This window comes from Carlito syrichta, unplaced genomic scaffold, assembly GCF_000164805.1.
Source record: "Carlito syrichta isolate Samal-C Ts95f unplaced genomic scaffold, Tarsius_syrichta-2.0.1 Scaffold314393, whole genome shotgun sequence".
Taxonomy (NCBI): Eukaryota; Metazoa; Chordata; class Mammalia; order Primates; family Tarsiidae; genus Carlito; species Carlito syrichta.
This window is the reverse complement of record NW_007258489.1, coordinates 1,911,832-1,933,992: the sequence shown is the minus strand read 5'-3', so window position 1 is coordinate 1,933,992 and position 22,161 is coordinate 1,911,832. Positions and strand designations below refer to the sequence as shown.

At 37.2% G+C, this 22,161-nt stretch overlaps 1 protein-coding gene across 3 annotated transcripts in view; it reads right to left on the bottom strand.

The window, feature by feature from the left end:
• CDH2 (cadherin 2) overlaps positions 1 to 22,161 on the bottom strand; it is a 208,472-nt gene that overhangs the window by 22,649 nt on the left and 163,662 nt on the right. For all 3 annotated transcript variants that reach the window (XM_021719311.1, XM_021719313.1, XM_021719312.1), the window contains 7 exons: positions 19,425 to 19,562; positions 18,598 to 18,783; positions 16,137 to 16,390; positions 14,631 to 14,773; positions 11,649 to 11,882; positions 11,123 to 11,356; positions 8,984 to 9,123 (listed from right to left, as the gene is read on the bottom strand). In XM_021719311.1, coding sequence (XP_021574986.1) covers positions 8,984 to 9,123; positions 11,123 to 11,356; positions 11,649 to 11,882; positions 14,631 to 14,773; positions 16,137 to 16,390; positions 18,598 to 18,783; positions 19,425 to 19,562 — 1,329 coding nt within the window. The remainder of the gene's footprint in view (positions 1 to 8,983; positions 9,124 to 11,122; positions 11,357 to 11,648; positions 11,883 to 14,630; positions 14,774 to 16,136; positions 16,391 to 18,597; positions 18,784 to 19,424; positions 19,563 to 22,161) is intronic.

The window sequence follows — 22,161 nt, the reverse complement described above, 5'->3', positions numbered from 1 at the left end:
TAAATAGAGTTAGGCAGGTTAAGAGACAGACTAAGTCAAGAAAGCATGAAATAGCATGGTACAGGTGTCAAAGCACAGGCAGTTCAATCTGTCTGCAGTTTAAAATGCAAAGTGGAGGAGTAATAAGAATAACTAAGTCAACAACCCTCCAAGTCCCCATGTCTAAAAGCCAAATCCAAGGTCATAGAAACTGTGGACTATCACCCCATCTCAGGCACCTGAACTCTGCCGAATGTGCTTTCTGTATCAAGACTCCAGAGATATAAAAAATCAATTTTTTTTGGTAAAACGTCAATTGACACTCATAGGCAATTACACCTATAACTTGTGGGTTCTGGAAACCTAAGCCTCTAAAGGGAGCTCCTATCATGAGTCTCTTTGTCCTGAAATTACATGTGATTCTTTATACATGCCAGTGCTAGATCTTCATCAATAAGACTTCAGTATCACAGAAAGTACAGGAAACTTTCTCCAACTAAAGGAAAGCTTCCTTCCCTGGTTTTTGGTGGGCCTTACATAATGTTTTTCATGCCTATACAGAGTTTCATGTCATGAACTGTACCTACTACTCTATCTCTTCTGTATCCAGGAATCCACTCCCCCCAGCATAACTGGACTGGTTAGAACAATGCAACTTATTGTGTGTGGGGTAAAAGCTGTTCTCACAGTATCTCTGGGAAGATTCTCTACAATTACCAAACACGAGTGTGGTGGAGACTTTCAGCGGATCACCAAAGCCACTTATTTTCCTTTCCTAGACACACTGCTAAGGATATTTCCCAGGGAATTGAAAGTTGAAGTGATGTGTGTCACTTAAGGCCTGGTGCATAAAATACTCCGACAGATCATCCTCCATGCCCTGTGATGTATGTTTGTATGGCTGGGGTGATCCTGGATGTCAAATGTAGGAAGATGGAAGAGCCACTGATATTCTAGGCCCCTGAATGACTGTGTGGAGCAGAGCACAACTGCCTTCTCCATCCCAGACATTCATGATCTGAAATTCAATTCTGTTATGAAAGCAAGAATACATTTCAACTCCACTTAGGTCACTGAAATTTTAGAGTCTGTTACAGAAACCAGCTTATTTTAGCTAATACATCTAGCTAAATATATTTGTGTGGCTAATCCTCTCTCCCTCTCTCTTTATTCCAGTACTACAGAAAGCTGCCCTAGAAAGCTACCTCCTCCTTGTATAATTCTACTTTTGTTCATCCACAATCTAATTAATACTGTATAACTTAATCAGGGTCTGCAAAAATAAGTATCTATAAAGCAAAGCCTGATAAAATAAATCAATAAAACTGGTCTGTTATAGAAAAAGAAAAAAATTACTGAAGCATGTTTGCTCAGCTTTAAGAAGGAAAACCTCTATTTAGTTTCCAACAGTTGTTTTCATGTCAGAACGCAGGCCATGTTTCTAGACTTTTCCATTTTTTGTAAAGAATTGGGAAACAAGAATTTTATGTGAATATTTTCAATTTTTGAACTCTGCAAGCTAAGTAAAACACAACTGTGAACTATGTATGAACAGATTCCCAGTTTATGAACAGTGACTTTAAAGTGAAACAGAATCCATCTTTTGGACATGTCCCCCAAATCATCAGGGTTGGTGGTATTAGGTTCTTCTCTTGTCTGAATGTGTTTGTCTTCTCAAGATTCCTATGTTGAAACCTAATCCCCAATGCCACAGTATTAAGGGTGGGACCTGTAGGAAGTGATTAGATCAAGAGGATGGAGCCCTCATGGACAGGGTTAGTTCCCTTTCGGAAGACCAAAGGAGCCTGTTGACCCAGTCCACCATGTGAGGACACAGTAAAAAGGCAACCTTGTATGAAGCACAGAGCAAGGTCTCAGCAGACACTGAATCTGCTGGTGCCCTGATCTTGGGCTTTCCAGTATCTAGAATTGAGAAATAAACCTCTGGTATGTATAACCCAGTTTACAGTATTTGTTACAGCATCCCAGACAGACCGTGGTACTTTCTCTGAGAGAAAGTAACTTCGATACCAAAAAACTAGCCCCTAGTCAGTCTCTAAAACTTACAACAACCGCATTCGGGAATTAAGGCAGAGTCTTCTCAGTCCTGGAATGTAAAACCCATAGTGTTCTCTGGACCTTTTCTGAAGTAGCTGAGAGAAGAAAATGGAACCAACTGTGATGCTACTCTCAGCAAGTGAAAACCGACATGGGACACAGTGGATGACAAGGGTCAAGAATCTAAGAATGATCAAGAGAACACTGACATGGAATCTTTAAGAAGACATTCAGCCTTTCTGTCATTACTTGCTCTGTCCCACATCTCTACTGAGTTTATTCTTGTCTGTGGAGACAACAAGCCCTGCCCTTGGGCTACCACTTCTGGTCTTAAAGGGTTCCAGGGTCTACTGACTGTCATTTGTGAAACCCCTCAAGATGAATAGTAGTAGCTCTTTTTTTCACAGACCCTGGGAATGGTAAATTTTCTAGTCAAATTTTGGAGCAGAGGAAGCTGCTGGGTGTCCCAGGGTCTACTTCAAGGATGGAAGAGCCCTCTTATAAATTTGAATGGTGTTTGGAAAGGCAGTGTTTTAATTCCTTGGTTAAGCATAAGCCTTGTCAAGGATGATATAAGATATAGCAGACATCCTCTTCTTCTTTGGATTCAGGTAGACAAGGATTTAATCCCCAGTTGGCTACCTTCTATTAATATTTTGCTGGATGACTGTGAGGGGCAAATGAAATAATGCATGAAAAGCACTTAGTATAGTGTCTAACACATAGGGTGCGCCAAACAATAGCCTTTGCTATTATTACAGAGAATAAAGCTACATAATATCAAGTGGTAGAGGTTGTTTAAAGTGAGCACCCGAGAGTGCTGTAAACATAATGCACACAGGATAAATGTCTGTAATTAAATCTAAGCTTTAAAGAGCAGAAAGCTAACGGTTTCTGCTTCCTACCCTGGGGCTAAAAAGGGAATAGTCCCAGGGAAAGTATGCTATCAGCTACATTGTATATTCATCCAGATTTTATTAGTGATGCTTATAGGAAAGGAACCAGATGCAAAGATCATTGAAAGTGATACAGTATCTACAACCAACCACACTGGCCAAAAAGGCATTGAAGGACATTTACTAATGAGGATAATTAAACATGCCTTACTAACCAGTCAAAAAGCCCTGCTGATTACAGCAGTGAAGCAGATAAAGGAACTTTGCCCTCTGAAGAGAGACTGGGCATGATACTAAAGTGTCTATTCAATAGCTTACAGCGCTGTGCGAAGATAACACTCTCATCAGAACATATCTAATGCTAGTTTCAAATATGGGTCCAACAGGGCCTCCTGATAATTGATACCACAGCATAATATCCACAAGCTGTAGTAAGTGTCTTCTATATGCAAGACAAGAAAAAAGAAAAAAGAATGTAGGGTTGGTTTCTTTCTTTTCTTAGGCTCCTCTCAGACATTTTGTTAAAGAAATTAGTAACCTGTGCCGTGACATAGAACTTAAACAGATAGAGATGCCAATCAAGGCAGGGAAGATAAGAACTACTATTGGTAAGGAACTATTTTGCTTTTTTTTCTTTCTAATCAGTTAGCTGTTGGTAAGAAGGATACTTTGTCTTGGCAGGAAGAACAAGAATATTGGCTGAGCCAGTTTCGGGCTAATCTTCTGGAGACTGCTGCTATAGACCTGCCCTTGCACCAACCATAGTCATTATCTGGCACCCACCAACTGCCTAAGCTGACCTCTGAGACCTAGCCAAGTTTTAAAGCTGGATAAATAAAATGTGGTTCATTTTTACAATGCAATACAATTCAGCAACAGCAAAATTGATTCTTTGCGACTGTCCAGCTGAGACATGAAGCAGATCAAACCTGCCCCTTATTTTCACAAGCCATATCCACCTACTGTGGCCCGAGCCCCATCCACACCTTAAGGTAAGAAACATGCTCTGTAAAACACCAGCTATGTGTAATAAAAATCAACTAAAATTTGTCCAGAATGCAGCATGGCACCAGTCCCGTTTCTGAGGCCCATTGTTGCAAGAGGATAATGTCTTCAAAAGAACTAATACAAATTATGAATCATTTTCCATTACCAAAACAGCTTACTGCACACTACAAAGAAACGGAATTTCTAACAAGGAGCTACATGTGAATTAGGGAAAATAGAATACTGTGTATTTCACAAAGCCAAACTTCTCAGAAACTACCATGATTTTCAGATTTAAAACAATAACAAGCATTTAGAAAGCAAAGTACTTGGATTAAACACATTTAAAAACTAGATAATCAAATAAATGATTTCGCTTTTTTTAAGGAAACAATGTTAGAGAAAAAATAAATCTCAAAAAAATTTTCAAGAATACAGTCAAAAAACTTACAGCCTATCATATATCAAGATATTAGAAAGCTATGGTAATTACAACAACACAAGACTGGCCCAATAATAGGCAGATAGAATGGTAGTTCAGCATAGAGCATCAGGAAGCTAACCCATGGAGTCACATACAGATAATCACCTGCTTTATGACAATGAATCACTCACTTCAATGCAGCAGTGACAGGTCATCTTTTTAGTAAAGCATGGTAGATATTCATAAAGAAAGAAAACAAAAAAGTCCTGATCCATATCCTATACCAAATGAAAATCAGTTACTGGAAGATCATAGACTTAAACGATGAGTAAAACAGTAAAGCTTCAAGGAGACAATATTACTTTTTTTTGAGCTTTATTACCTTGAGACAAAGTTGCTGTTTTTTTTTTAATAAGATACGAGAGCACTAACCACAATGGAAAAAATTGATAAACTGGACAATATTACAAATAAAAACTTCTGTTCGTCTAAAGACATTGTTAAGAGAATAAAAAAGCAAGCTACAGAAAGAAAGAAGATATTTCCAATATGTTTATCTGACAAAGAACAAGTTTCTATAATAAAAATGGACCTCTTTCAAATCAGTAAAAGACAATCCTCCAAAAAAGTAGACAAACAAGCTGAACAGAAACTTTATGAAAGAAATTATCAAAAGGGTAAATAAGTCAGAAGGAATACCCCAATTAAATCCTAATGAAGCACATATCACAGTAGCCAAAGTTTACAAAGACAGAAAAAATCCAAATGCCAGTGAGGATGAGGGGATGGGGGCGGTTAGAACTTTCATGCACCACAGTGGGGAGGAGAGGTGGGCCAACTGTACACTCACTTTGGAAAACTGGTGGGGTTCCACTCAAGCTGCACACATGCACACTCCCTGACCTAGAAATTCAACTCCTGTGCACACACCAGCCAAAATGCACCAGAACATGTGCACACAAATGTTTACAGCAGTTTTAGTCATCATAACCCAACTGGATAAACTCAAACATCCAAATATGGAAGAATGAATAAATGAAACGTGATTAATTCTTACAATGGAATCCTGTTCAGCCATGGCAAAAATGAGCTACTTCTATATACAACATGGATGAATCTCACAGGTATGATGTTGAGTAACAGAAGCTAAGTGCACAGAGTGACTACTCTACGACATCTATTTACATAGCATTCACAGGGAATGCTAATCTATAGTGATAGGAATAAAAAAGATTGGCTCCTTTTGGCAGAGGGCATACTGCCTGTAGCAGGGTACAAAAGAAGCTGCTAGGGTGCTGGTAATGTTCTTTGCAGACATGAGTGGTGGTTACACTCTTAAGTCTGTAGGAAGCCTTCTGGTTAGGTTGGGATCTAGAATATCGTGAGACTATTATTCATGCTGTCGTGCCAAGAACAAATCAGATAAGTTACCAGATCACAGCTTTTTGAAGCAACAAGACAGCTGAAAACAAAATGAGGCCTAATTAAATGAAAATATAGAAACCGGTAAGACCGTTCTTGAGAAAGAAGACGCACAGCTGCTTTTATCCCTGGAGGAGGAGTGAGAAGAAGAAGAAAGAAACTTGCCATTAAAAAACATAAGGACAAATCACCCAAATTTTGAAGAAAACTTTAGTCACCACAATTGGACAGGCTTGATGGATTCTGAGCCTGAGGGAATCTTCTCCCCCACTCACTCTTTCCCATGGGCCTTTCCCTAGTATATAAGGGGCTATGCCAAAGGTTGGGTGCAGGGTCAAAGAGCTGGCATGCTAAGAAAGAAATCTGGGTTTGGCAAATTCCCAGGAGTGGGTGCGGGGGTTAAAGCAGAGACAGGACACCTGTTAGGAAGCCCTTGCAGGATGGAGGTAAATAAAGGGAGAGGCCTTGGAGATGGGGATAAGAGAAAGGATTTCATGAACCACTTTGGGGTAGACACAAAATCCCTGGTGCAGTATTCCTAATCACATATTTTATTCTATTGTTCGAAGGTAAAAATTAAATTTTTTTAGTTGCCTATAATGAGAACTGCTTATGGAAATCACAACTGAGGATCAGAGATGGGAGAGGCTTTTCATTAAGAATAAAATGCCATCAAAGAACCCAGAGAACACAAAAAGACACCAAAGGAAGATCAGTAACAAAATTTTTAAAAATAGCCACAGAGTACAAAGAAAGTTCCAGAAAAATCTTTGGACTGTGGGGAAATTGGTTCGGAAGCACTATGTTCAAGTCCAAGAGTGGCTGGGGTTCAGAGGTCAGGAAAACAACTGGTTGAAAATTATAATGCTGATTTTAACAAATCGTGTAGTCAATACGTTCTACCACTTGATCTCAAACATGAATTTTAAGTAGACAAAGTCAATAGATGAAATAAGTCTTTCCTAAAATAACCACAACAATAAAGTCTTATTAAGCAATTTCTTGATGGGATTGGAGGGGAGATGGGAGAAAGATTCAGATTAGATGACATCAACCACCCCTGTCTAGTCCCTAAGATGCTGAGAGCTACCTGGTTCCTGCCTCTGGGTCTCCAATTTTGTGCAGCATCCAGTTACTACTAGTGGTCTTTCAGTTATTACTAATTACTAAAGCCATATTGAGTTAAATTTAGGTTTATCCCTTGAAAATTATGCACAGTGACATGAAAAATAAAATAGTGGAAATAGAAGATTTAAGAGAGAATGTGATCACTATACATTTCTTGATCTTGAGCATAGCCTAGGAGACTAAAGGATAGATTAATTAAAGGATTAAGCCAAACATGAATTTTAATATTCAAAGACATTTATAAGTAAAACACCCTAAGGTATATTTATGGAACCACTTTAATTAGTCAGTATTCAAAACAGCATTACACACATGAGTCAAGTTTTCAACATATTTTAAATATGCATCTCTTCTAAATGAGAGGGAGTTGAGGTATAGCAAACCAAGCACAGAACCAGGAATCAGAAGCTCAGGCCTTGAGTCCTGGCTATGCCAGTTACAAACTCCAAAAGCAAATCATGCAACTTTTTGCAAATGAAAAATTCTAATGGGTTGCTACAAAGATTAAACAATAATGGGCATGAATGTGCTTTGTAAAACAAAAAGTAAAGAAGGGAGAAAAACTGTTTTTATTCAATTAACAGCCCTATCACTAATGCCTACGTATATGCTTAAGGAGATACATTTTAAATTACTGATAATAATGCAAAGCCCAAGAATTCTGGGTTCTTTTTTGGACTACTATCCTTGACATTTGCATTAGTAAATAGAAATGATATGATTAGCAAATATATCCAAGAATTGCCTGTCATAGCAATTTCTCATGGCTTACGTTAACATCGTCCATATAAATTCAAGAGGAACTAAATCAGAGTAGTTAGTTTAGGCTGTGGCATCAGACAGATCTGCACTCAAATCCTGTACCTATTACTTCCTAGGTGCATAACTGCAGAATCCAGTCATCCTTAGACTTGGTTTTTTGCTACTAAAGTGAAGATAGTCACAGCATCAGTATCACAGGTTTTAGAGATTTAAGAGATGGCATCACTTAATGTACTTAGCAGAATGCCTGGCATACCATATACAGCACTCATAAAAGTCAGCTATGATAACTTCTAAAATGTTGCTTCCGAGCAGATAGAGATCTTTGTTTTCCATTTATTGGTCATTCTCATCCTTGAAGAGGTATGCAGTCCCCTTTGGATGTAGTGATACAGTAGCTCACTTATTTAATAGCCAGAAGGGAATTCTGACATCTACTGAACAACCACTATGAGCCAAGCACCATGACAGTCACTACAGATACAAAGATAAAGTAGATGTTGTCTCTAGCTTCAAATATTTCTCAAAGATTTAAGATTCTTGTGGGCAGATATCTGATAACTCTGCCTACCAAGGTATCTTCAGAGATTAAGTGCCTTAAATAGTGAATTCACTTGGTAAATGTCTGTGGAATGAACAGTCTTAGCAGTTTTTCCACCATATATATAAATATCTAGATCCCAGTGTAGAAGCTACTTTTAGTTATTTTTTATATAGAAACGAAGAAAAAGTGTAAAGAAAATTTTTTTTTGAGTCAGAGCCTCACTCTGTCTACCAGGCTGGAGTGCAGTGGCACGTTCACGGCCACCCCAGCACTGACCTGCTGGGCTCAGGTGATCCTTCTACCTCAGCCTTCCAAGTAGCTGGAACTACAGGTGTGCGCTACTATGCCCTGCTAATTTTTGATTTATTGTAGAGATGAAGTCTTGCCAAGTTTCCCAGGCTGTTCTCAAACCCATGGGCTCAGGCAATCCCTGCACCTCGGCTTCCAATCTCTGCATCTTGGCCTTTCCAAACTGGGATTACAGGCTTGAGCACACTCAGGTGAAAAAAAATTTTTTTAGTACAAATATAACTGGAATTGGGCTTGAATCCTAGGCTTCTTGAGACAATGTTAATGATTTTCTTACAAAATAAACACAATGATATTTGATACTTTGAAAAAAATTCAAGAAATGCATAACACATTCATAGCAAAGAATTCACCAAGTAAGTGAAAACAGAAAGGAAATCTGAAGTCATTTTCTTATGGCACATAATAACACTTTGCACTCTTTAATTTACATGATCATAAAATTTCCTTTTACAGTTTTAAAATATTGCTCACCTGGTCTTCTTCTCCTCCACCTTCCTCATCATATTTTAAAATATTATCTCTGACATCATCTTCTGGATCAATTAAAAGTTGCTTGGCTTGGCGTTCTTTATCCCGGCGTTTCATCCACACCACAAACATCAGAACGAGGACTAGGTAGCAAAGAGTAAAAATACTCAATATTGTCATGTTTAAAACCTGACCTATCTAATCATAGTATTCAGCACTAATAATGTATACTTATATGGGTCAAGCGCTTGTAATGCATGTTTCTCGCTGTTATCTATGCCTGGCCTCACAATAAGAGAGGGGACAAAGCAGGCCCAAGCACTGGGTCTAGAGTGTGAAGGACTGGCTTTCAGTCCCTGGTTTCCTCCAAACTCACTGGGCGAATGTCCTTGTCCTCAGTTTTACCATCCACAATGGGGAAAATTTGATCTTCACTTTGGGTTGCTAGAAGGTAGATGCGCTTAATAGAGTGCTTTGTAAATTCTAAAGACACAAAACACCAGCAAGTTACATTGTCATTTGCTGTTTTATTCAGGTTGGTCAGTCATCATTAGATTCCCAAGTTCTCAGAAAATGGCACTTCTCCAGGGGGACAAGGCTTGCTTAGATAGCTTGGGTGGTAAATTGGAACTGGATTCTGAGGGGTTTTTTTGGTTTGTTTTTTTAATTTCCAGAGGCCAGTGTTTTTCTGTCTCACTATTCTGTGTTTCTTTCCACATCAAACTGCATGCTTCAACTAAGAAGGCTAGGGGAATTAGTTTGAGCACTGAAATAACATTAGGCTTTCTCGTGCTTTACACTTTGTGCCAGGTCTAGAACTATAAAATTCCCAGAGAGTTGATGTTAAAATCAGCACCAATTCATTTTCCTTTAAAATGCCATAGCCACTTCTTCATGGCCATAATCCATCACACCTAAGTCTTTCTTGATAAGATTGGCATCTCTGGCACATTTCAGTTGAAATAGAAACATATCCCCAAGTGCACATCTAGTAACAAATTCTGTCTGAAATCTAAGAGTATCAGTTTACATCCTGAAGCAAAAGATTTAATGACTCCTATTGGAGCACATTTTTATTATTGGCCATAAAAGTAAATATTCTCCTTTTAAAGCCAGATAACATGATCTCATTTGCCATTGTTCCAGGGCTAAATCTAGCAAGTGGATTATTAGTATAGCATGCAGGTTTCAAATTATAGCCAAAGTAGTCTCCACACAGGAAGTAAAAAATGCTCAGACTTCTATAGTAATTGCTTAGAATAAAGGGACAGAAATCTAAATTACCAGAACACTTGTAAATGGAGAAAACATAAAAGAAATGGCCAACATTTTCAAGGAAGTGATTGGTGCATAGCATGAACGCACGATAAACTAAGTCCTGCTGCTATTCCACAATAAAACACAGGGCCCAGACAATTTATTCTTTTAACCTGCATGCTTAGAAGTGGTTCCTAAAGTACTTTCCAGTGGTTAATTTTTTGCATTTCATTGAACCAAAGATCGCAAAATACCTTAAAAAGGAGCAATTCCTTAATCTACACTTACTCTAAAGACAGACAATTTATTGAGCTGTGTAATCATTTCTATTATCAAATGTGCTGTATGTGAAGAACAATCTCTCGCTATTTTACTCAGTCCTTCAGAAACAAATACCTTGATCCTCGCTTGACTGGAGCAGGTTGCTGACTGAGCTTTATATGAAGGAAAGTGAAGGAAAGCAATATACCTATTTTCCTAAATCATCAAGTACGTTCCATAAATTCATACTCAAATCATAAGATGAGTGCTCAAACTTGAGACTGTTTAACATTTTTCTGTGAAAGTTTGCTACAGCTCCCCAAGCAATCAGCACCAGAAAAGGGTAAGAGGGCATGAAAGAAGCATGCTGACAAGGCTTGTTGTAAACCTGTAAGTACTTGAAACACTGCTCTGGGTTTTGTTTTGTTTTTTCTTTTCATTCTAAAATGGACTTGGCTGTCCCGTATGTGATTGGCAAGGAAATGCTCCAAGGTCAAAGAGAGTTGTTCGATGACTTTGTCACGCAATAGCAACAAGTGACTCTGCCGAACATCCTAGAAGCAGAAGGAACTGAAATCTAGAAGCAGAAGGAACTGAAATCTAGAAAACAATGGCAGTACTCACTGAGCAGGATGATGATGCACAGCAGGATGGCAATGATGGCACCTGTGCCAAGCCCTGCACCCACAATCCTATCCACATCCGTGCAGTCCCCATTGGAGTCACACTGGCAAACCTTTACACGCAGGATGGAAATATTTGACTTGGGAGGATTACCCGAATCTGTGATGATGATGGGAACCTCATAGATACCAGCTTCAAGAAATTTTATCTTTAGGTTAAGTTGAGCAAAATCACCTACATGAAAAAGGAAAAAAATTGATAGTTATGGGATAAAACAAAAAACAAAAAACGTAGCATTCTCCAGAATATACTTACCATGTAACAGTACGCATGCAGCAGGTTACAACGATGCCACATTGTGAAGATTTTTTTGGCTTTAAGGGCTTTTAATATCTTATTTAAACTTTAACTAGCTTTTAAAATATGTTTAATGAGAAGATTATGAAGCACACAAAAATTAACATTTCATACCAGGCCTCAAAACCTCTCAACTGCACATATATTCAAATAATTAACCTGTTCTTACCATTAAGCCGAGTGATGGTCCAATTTCTCTTAATAGACAATGGAGATAAAGGAAGATCAAAAGCAAATGGTCCAGCGTTTGGATCAATGTCATAATCAAGTGCTGTAATGTTAATTGAATTGGGTTCTGGAGTTTCACACGTCTCTGCCTCTTGAGGTAACACTTGAGGGGCGTTGTCATTAATATCAAGTAAATAGATCTGCAGAGTTCCTGTTCCACTCATAGGAGGAATTCCTTAAAAGGGAGAAAAATCGCAAACTGATGCTGAACAATTCTCTCCAATGAGTCTCAATTATGGTGAAATTCTCAAAGCTTCTAGCCTTCTTGCCCTTATCACTGGGTAACCTTGAGAAAATCTAGTTGCCACAGTATCTGGGCAGACTGTTTCCAGAATAAAGCCACTTCTTGTTTCTCTCCTAGGATGACCCTGAGACGCCAGTGCTGCTCGGCAGGAGCTGATCATGGGGGCAAAGAATGTCCCTGCAGTGGGATCCCACGCCTTCCTGCCCTTGTCCCCATTGTTCAGGGCCTGTGCAGACCACGCTCCTCCTGGTTCTGTGGGGAATGTCAGAGGACTCCTGATCTGGCAGATCCTACTTTTTTAATGGAGAACCAAGATGTGTGCATGAAAGAACACAAGATTGCTTTTAAAAGCTCAAATGCAGCTATGACTTATTGAAACAGTCTACAGACAAGGGACATAGAACCACAGACCTTATTTCAGGAAGAAACACCATGGAGAAGAGAAATGATAAATGATAGTTATTGATCAACCAACTACCTGCTGTGTTAGGTTGCTCCATGTAACTTATTTCATTGTAATCCCATGAAGCAGTTTTAAACAGATGAAGAACCAAAGTCTCTGTAAACTGCTCATGGCCACACACATATCTTACAAATGGTGAAGTTGTTACCAGAGATTGGTCGGTCTGACCTCAAACCCATTCTCATTCTCATATAAAAATGTGGTGTCTACTACTTTATGTGATAATTGAGCCAAAGTGATTTGGCTTCTGTTATAAATATTCATACACATACAATAAATTATATATATAAATATTTTATAAATAATTCTGTGTACTGAAGTCCAGGGATTTAAATAACCTGCTCAAGGTCATGCAACTATGAAGGTGCAAACACACACACACACACACACACACACTCACACAATCCTGAGGAGGGTGCTCTACCAATCTCTATGAGGAATACCATGGTTATGAGTGCAGGGAGAGTTAAAGTGGAGTGATATAGTGGTTGTTACAATATTCCAATACCACCACGACCACATGATACTCAATAGTTTGAGGGACTTTCACATTTATTATCACATTTAGTATTATTAGACTCTTACAACAACTTCATAGACTAGGTAAGCAGCAGAACAATGTACCAATAATGAAACCAATGAACATATAGTATCTCAGAGTTTGCACAATCTTTAAGGAGCACAACCAGAGCTCCAAATCCAGCCTTGTGATTTAAAGTCAAGTGCATTTGCAAAACATCACACCTACATAGATTTAATGGCTCACTTCTCTGTCACATCAAACACCCTTTCAATTAGAAAATAATACACCTTGTTGAATGAGAAATATGGTTGTAATGCACAACCAACATATATACATATAATGTTATGGCTCTTTAAATCTCAACATAATGGTTTAAGATGTATTCCTTTAAGTTCCATTGTAAAAGAAAGTTACTGCTTATGTATGGTGAAAAAGCACAAAACAGATATGAATACTGTGCTTTGATGTATGATGACAGAGGCTATTCCTACAAAGTTCCAACTCCAAACACCTGAACGGGAGATCTCATATCAGAAAGAATATTGCTTTGGTCCCATCACTACACTGATTTACTACAGATAGTAATATCATTAAATCTTATTATACAGGATTCAGAAAGGTTCATTGAAACTGTTCTTACCAAAAGCATTAATAAGTAATATTTTTTAAACTGCACATCTTGATCACCAAATTGAAGCCTACTATTTTTATTAAATGTAAACATCTCTGGTCTGATACTAAAGATATTTTAAAACATCATTGTGATTCAGTTTTGAAACTCTTAATACATAATAGAAATATTCATATGAGTGGTTAGTCTGTACCAGGCACTGCTTCAACAATTTGTATGCATGTAGAAGCCGATATATCTTCCTTAAAACTTTATGAGTTAGGTACTGATCACATTATCTCTATTTAACAAAAAAATGGAAACAGATAAATTTAAAACCTCATGCCAGTCTTACAGTTAGAGGGAGGAAAAGCTGGAGTCTACACCTAGGGGGTCCTGTGGAGCTCCAGAGTTTGCATTTTTAAACACAAGTCTACTGAGCACTAACAAAGCAAAATAAGCCCATTACTAGGTATACTTAAGTCCCTTTTATCTTACACATCTGAAAAAAGTGTTTGTCTATTAATCTCAGCCAATTAGCACCCAGCAGAGATTGGGGAGGGGGCGGGAGAGGACGCCAAAGTATATGTTCCAAAATCTGCTTCCTGAGATTCACTACTCACTTACCTCAATTTATGCACAAAATTAAGTTTTCTAGTCCACAGTGGACACAGGAAGAGAACTATAAAGAGAAAGACTGCTAGAGACACACATACTAATGGCAGCTAACAGAATGACTAGAAGAAATATAGAAAGACCAACTCAAAAAATACGATGTCTGGGGCCACTGAGGATATAAGGCATCTATGTGTGGCAAGGCAGTAAGACAATGAAAGTTTGTAATCACAGTGCCAGGCTACCGTGGAAGGTGTACGAACATTGAAAACATTCATGACAGAAGACAGGCAAGAATTCCATAGAATGCCTGTTGAGAATGAAAAATAAAGAGTGGGACCTTAGAGTAATAAAATAATTTTCTAGACTGTTGGATTTTGTAGGAAATCTCAATTCCTGTGTATACAGGAGGCTCTACTCTCTCCAACCAATATATAGGTTAACATAGTGAAAATATTAATTACGTACCATTGTCAGAAGCAAGAAAAGTAGCATTATATATATTGTTTTTCACATTTGGTGATTCTCTGTCCAGAACAGCAATTGTAGTTATTTGCCCATTCACAGGATCTATTTTTAGCCAATTGGCAGGATCAGATAATTTTGTGTATCTACAAAAGGAAAGTGTAGTGCAGATTTAATATTTTGATATGAAACTTAAAAACAAAGCATATTTTACAGTTTTAATTCCATTTGTAACCAGTTCATTAACTTTTGAATTTTATGTAGGTGATGCTTGGAAATAGGGCTTTTACATGGAGAAGTGTTTCTGTGGCAGTGATTATGGGAAGCACACAAAGGCTGTGTTCAGTCAGGCATGTTGGAAACCTTCTATGGGTGTCTGGGGTCAAGACTAGGAGCACAGTCTCCCTACTGTGGGCTAAGGAGGATTGAACAGATATCTTGTCCACTTCAACGGGTATTAACAGTGTAGATAAAATAGATCAAATATACCTTCTAAATAAGCAGCAGCCCTAATGAATAGGACTTAAGAGAAATTGTCATAGAAGTTGAATTTTATATCAAGAACACTCTACAACATTTTACAAATTTATCGTGACAGAGATGAAGTCACACAGGAGATACCATCATAATTCCATTACTATTTGGATTTTCCACACTGGGCCAGGGTTCTTTCAAAGGAAGTCCCACCATCTTGAGTCTGTATCAGCAGCTTTATCAACTTTTTTGAATTTGGGATGGGGTGAACTTTTCAAGCTTAGATAACAAATCTAGAGATGGAAAAAATATGTTTTGAGGGTAAAAAATGTAGGATTTCAATATATCTATTAATTGACTATTTAACTATCTTGATTTCCACATTTAGAGAAACGGAAATCATATGCAGTTATCTGTTAGTAGTTCTGTAAGAAGTTAAATAAAATATAAGCTAACTTTTAAAAGGATAATCACCAGCTATGGATCAGAGTTGTGTGGGGGTGTGCTCAGCCAGCCATCTACTTCCTCATCAGGAAGGATAAATTAGATTTTGCTGAGGTTGGAAATCTTTACAGAAATGTTTTATAAGTTCAATAACTACTGTACAAGTTAGTGATGAAAATAATTAGCTCTTAGATCTTGATTTGGCATGAGCTTTCTTTTTCTTCATGATAAGTGGAGGAGAGAGAAATGTTATAAGCTTCTAAAGGTTTCCCATTTATTCACCATACAACCTTTTGGTGATATTTGGTATAAAGTTACATTTTTTTTTTAAAGGAAAGGTGGAAGAAACAAAAAGGTAGAGGTATTGTTTTCTTCAAATAATATATGAGTATATTTCCTATCTAATACACTTCCTATCTAGCACAGTCATTGATTTAAAGGAGAAATTTCATCCAAGAATTTTAAGTTACCTTGCAATTAGTATTTTTGGCTCCAATAAAATTTCTTACTCAAATAGTAAACTAAATAAATTTTATGCACAGCATGAAACATAATGTAGACGACAAAGACACCATAAATAGTGTTTGATACCTAATATTTTGCTGCATATATCGATCTGGGTCCTGAGCAGTGAATGTTGTCAACATAGTACCAGCATGAAGGCCTTCTTCTTGGCGAATAATCTTAGGATTTGGGGAAAAATAAGGGTTTTCATTCACATCAATAACTGTAACAGACACAGTTGCAGTTGACTGAGGTGGGTGCTGAATTCCCTTGGCTAATGGCACTTGATTTTCTGCAGCAACAGTAAGGACAAATAATCTATTCGTTTCAAAGTCGATTGGCTGAAAAAAAAACCAAAAACAAAAACAAAAAGAAAGCCATATTTTTGTGGGAAATAAGAATATTTGCATTCTTCAGTTCATTCCTCTATCAACTTCATTTCTAAAACATTTTTTTTCATTCACTGAACCATAAGGTTCCCTTCAACTTTCTGAAAAAGAAGCATTAGCATGACCAATGATTGAAATATTTATCCCAATTTGGGTACCTTAAAGATTTATGTGTACAAAATAATGCATATGACTATTGCCCAGATCCATTTATTTAGGTACATCTAGAAACTTGAATATTTTTAAAAACAGCATTGTTGACCAAAAATACTAAATAATGCCAGATCAAGTGAGAACATAATGGCGTAAATTAATATTCAAACAAAAAGATCATTCCTTATCTAGGAAAATTTTTACCAATCTGTAATGAATTGAAGAAAATAAAACCAAAAAATTGAAGTTTTTAATAAAGTTACACTTATTTGATTTTAAAGTGCATTCCATAATTTGAATTTGGAGTACACAGTTTGTAGTAAAAACATGTACACACACACACACATCCTTTAAAAACAGTATTATTTTTAGGTGGACGATATTTTTTCTTTTTCCTCTTAGCATATTAATACTCTACTGTCATCTAAATCAATTCTGGGTATTTTATTGATCTGTAAAAATCCCCAATCAAAGAACAACACTTTAGACAAATGCGATGTACAAATGACCCTTTATGTAAATATTAACTTCCAAAGTTTACTGATTCCTGTTGTCAATAGAAATGTTACCAAGAGTTAAGTGACTAGATTGGGTGTTTACTTTTAATTTTCCTTGATCACATTACTAGTGGAGGTGCAAAGCATTACTTGCATTAATAATAGGGAAGAACAACAAAAAAAGAGCACTTGAGAGCTTGAGAATGATCAAGAAGTGATGCTCACAAGAAAGCCAAAACTCACCCATTTCTTACCCTAGACCGCCTTAAATCTTAAAAACATTGTTTGGGATTTTTTTTCCCCTAAAATCTCCAGTTCAACATTCCTTTCTCAAGTATTTTAAACCAGACAGGAAAGAAACCAGAAAGTATTAATAAGACTGTAATATTAGCCACATGAAACACCAGTGTTCCCCAATGGAACATTTGTTTATGCTAAATGGTAAATGTGCAGTTCTCAGTCCTTTAATGTTTATAAAGTTCACTGATCTCTCACAGCAACACTAACTTGGGTACTGTTATGAGCCCAGTTTTTGCATGAAGAACTTGAGATTTGTGGAGGTTAAATAGCTGGCCACGATCACATAGGTATCAAGAGCCAAACTGGGAATCTAACACCGACAGCTGGGCTGTGGGGCTGGGCTCTTGAATGAGCTACATTCCTTCAGAAAGTTTCCATCCCCTTCTTATTCTACTCACACATAAACATAATTCTTGGCAACTGGCGCCTTAATGCACCTTTCTCTGTGAGGCAAACATCTGGGTTCACTTTTAAATCGAGGGTGTTTGGGTGAAAGTCAAAGAAGTAAATCTCCTCACTGGATGCTTAAAAGGTAAGGATTCCCTTTAAAGCACTTATACACTGTAGCTATGCAGTTATTACACTTGAAGAATAAGTATCCTCTTTGCTCCCAGTGTGCATTTGTTTTATTTGTTTCTTTTTTGACAATTAATGACCAAAAGAACCAATTCCTTAAAGTCCAGAAAATTTTATTTAAAAAGTCATGTAAATGCAAAACCTTTGAAAAATATAAGCCCTCTTCTTGCCTGCTCATTCCATTTCACTTCTGTGATATTTTCTGGTTAGTTCGCTACCTGCCAATACTCTAATAGCTGTAGACATGAGGATGGCAGGTGTGATCCATCACTCTTAAAAGCTATCAATGGTGATCAAAACTTCAGAATGTGATATATCACCAATATACCAATTAAATTGACAGTTAACATCGTTGAGGCCAGTCCTGTCTTCAGATTGAGAAAACTGTCCAAACTGATTTATAAACAATCATATGCCAGTGATAATCGAGAGTACCCATGTGGATCTCAGCCTCCACATAAATGAAAACAGTAACATAAAACCTCCCCAATATATATATATAAATTCCACATCTAGAATTGTTGGAAAGAAAAAAGTCCTAAGATCCAATGGCACATTTATGGGGAGACAGGGACATACACTGGTCATTGCTGAGTAGCTGTCAGGGAGAGCAACAGCCCGAGGGACACTTACTTTGACTACAGTGACTAAGCCGTCATTGCTGTTTGGGTCAGTCTGAATGGCAAAGTGTCCTGCAGGGTCTCCACCACTGATTCTGTATATGGCATTCCAGGCTGGCGTGTGGGGCTGATCCTTATCGGTGACAGTCAGATTCGCTACTATGACATCTACCCTGTTCTCAGGGACTTCGCCATAAAACTGTAAGAAAAACAAATCTCAGTTAGAGGAGCCACATAGACCACTGGAGGATAATGTGTCTCGATGATCACACCGCCCAATGTTACTGCTCCATTAAATCTATACTATCTATTATGCAGGTACTCATAGCATTTATGTTGACTTTGAAAATATCATAACATTTTTTGGTAGTCCATTTTTTTCCTCAAAGTAGACTGCAGTTTCATTAATACTAAAATTAGCACCCATTTGTGAATATCTAGGATTTAATTAATGTGGGGCCAGGGAAAAAGATTTGTCTGTAGGAAATAATATTCCAGATACAGATAATTACATGCTGACAAGTAGCATAAATCAGTCAAGTAGTTCATGCACCTAAAAATATTTATAAGTATTTTGTTATAACAGTAAAAAGTCTTTTTAGGACATTTTTCCAGGTAGCATATTTTAACAACTTTCACTGTGGACTTGGAGACTGTGAGAAAACAAATTACTTGGATGCCTTATTTAAAGCCCTGGTGACAGAAACGTCTGAGTCAGTAGCCATTCTACTATTAGGTGAAATGAGTTTCACTTCTATTTAACACATTTATTATTCATGACAAAACTTCTCAGTAAGGGACCACAGACCCAAAGTCGTGTGAGTGACAGGTTGTGCTTACCGTCATGGCAGTAAACTCTGGAGGATTGTCATTGACATCTGTCACCGTGATGACGGCCGTGGCTGTGTTGGAAAGGCCATATGTGGGATTTCCTTCCATGTCTGTCGCTTGAATTATTAACGTATACTGTTGCACTTTCTAAAAAGGCATAAAGACAACAACTTAAATGAAACTAATTCCTGAAGAAGACATAACAGTTGTTCTGTAAATGACTCTTTACTACACACAGAGAACACAGCATCATTCATTCTGATTAACATGACTTAAAATTTCCCAAGTGGAGTTTACTTTAACTTATGAAGCGCAGGTCTGTTCCTTGTCTGGAGAGATTTAACTGTGTATATCCACCTCTCCTGGCAGAAAGGAACGCACTGCAGATGTGTGAAATTCACAGTTAAGCTGAAACCTCCATCTGGTTTCAACCTTTTCCCTTTCTTCACTTCAGGAGATTGTGATCAAGCACTCAAATCATTTGCTTCCTATTTACTTTCTCAAATGTTAATTTCTATCCACTTTAGAATACTAACAATGAAGAATCTCAAGAAAAGGAGAAGAAAACATATGTAATTCACAAAGTATGTAGGCTTTCATTTGATATATTCTTATATATATTCTTTCTATTTTAACAAGGTAGACAATATATTCTTCCAACTCCTACTTGTATATCCTATTCAAAATTATATAGAAGAGATATATGGTATTCTTAAACAAAGTCAAATACTAATTAAAGAGTATATATATATCTTTAGTCCTGGAACACAGTAGGTATTTAGTAATTGCATATTCAATATATTCCTAACTGGGTGTAACACTCATTGCATCTACTGCTTTGAGCACAGACCTCTAATAGATACAGATAAGGATACATTTACATGTAGATGATTATCAGAGGCATCGGATAGTTTCAAATTCCAGGTTGACTGTTTTAAAAGAGAGTCAAATTAAGCTATATTGTATCTGAGAGAAAATGTTGAGATAGTCTGAGAAGTCAGACACTTGCTGACAAAGTTTTATATTAAGAAAATCTAACTAAAAACAGTATCTAAAACCTCTGAAATCTCTGTGGCAATTGGCATAGATAAAAAATATAGGCCATTTTCATAAATGTTAAAACATTATGAACAACAAAATTCACTTCACACAAAAAAGAACTGTCACTGCAGAGTGCAGTTTTCCCTGATTCTAAATATAGCTATCATTATGAATGGCCATTCTTAAGGGATTTCTGGAGCTTGGGTAGAACAGACACAAATTGTAGCTTTTGATTTAGATGTCAGAGGGAGGGGCACAGAAATGAAAGGAGTAGGAGGGAAAGCCACACCTCCCACATTAGATTTTAAGTCTCTGTCCACCCAAATGCCAATCTCTAGCAATTCTGTATGTTAGTTATTTTTTTTCCTTCCTAAAAGAGAAAATGCCACACTTTTTTGAATTAAAAAAATCCACAAAGAAATAATTTTGGTGGCATCACTTCAATTTTTCTCATCCCATAAAATCTCACTATAATGCTAACATAGGCTACAATATTTCTCAGTGGTTTTCTTTCCTAGTTAAGAGTGTCCCTTTGGCTTGATGCTCTTATCATTAGTGAGAGAATTTTGCAGGCCATTCAGTTCATCCTCCCAGAGGAAAACCAAGAAAATAAAAATTTGTTATGGCTTTTGAAATGCCATTTTTGTTACTTGTTATTTGCAGAAACAGATAAATATTCTCAAAAAATGGAAAAAAATTGAGTTTATTTTTTTAGGAGGATAAAAAGCTCACACGCTCACATAGATATTATATGTAGATATAGTTCTTTCCTAATGTCTATTCTACAAAAATCTCTAAGATCATATAATACATATTATTTTTTACTGAGCTGCAATATTAGGATCAGGCTAATAACTGAGATTTCCTATTGCTTCAAGTTAGTCATGAAATTTTTAAATCACAAAAGAACATTTGTTATTTCTAAAATATGATATCTCTTCCAGTAAAAGAGTCTACTTCAGAAATAATATAATCTCCACTTTCAAATGCCTGATTGTAAAACGTTCTTACATTTAGTAAGAAAGCCTTGACAGTCTATATTTTCAGACACGTGAACTATTTAGGACTTCTTGCCTAATTTCATCATGGGGTATCTGGTCTGAATGACTGACATTTAGAGTCTATATGAATTTGACTTCCCATTCTCATAGTCCGTCACTTGATCAAGGGGATTCTGCTTGAAAGTTCCTCTTCTTATGCTGTTTTAGATGGGATAAAATCTCAACTCTCTACTTGCTATCAATCCTTTCCTCTCTGTGACTCATCTATTTTAACAAAGTTATCCTCTTCCACTTATTCCACACCTGGAACTTTTTTGTACTCATCTTCAAATGCCCTGCCATGACCCTATGCCATTGCATTTGGGATTTCCCTCTGGCTCTCAACTGATGTGATTCTGTCCCATGAGGAGCCATTTTTGGTTGTCACAACTAGGGAGTGCTACTGACATCTAATGAGTAGAGGCCAGAGATACCATTGACCATCCTATGATGCACAAGACAAGTCCCTACAACAAAGAATTATCTAGCCCAAAGAGTCAGTAGTGTTGTGGCTGGGAAACCCTTGCCTAGAACACCCTTCCTTTTATTCTGAGGCTTGCAGACATGCAACTTCAGTCACCTCAGAGATGACTTCTGAAAGTCTTAGACATAGTGGTTTTCAGCCTCAGAACTGAGCCCTCATGACACACCTCTGTCACTGTTTA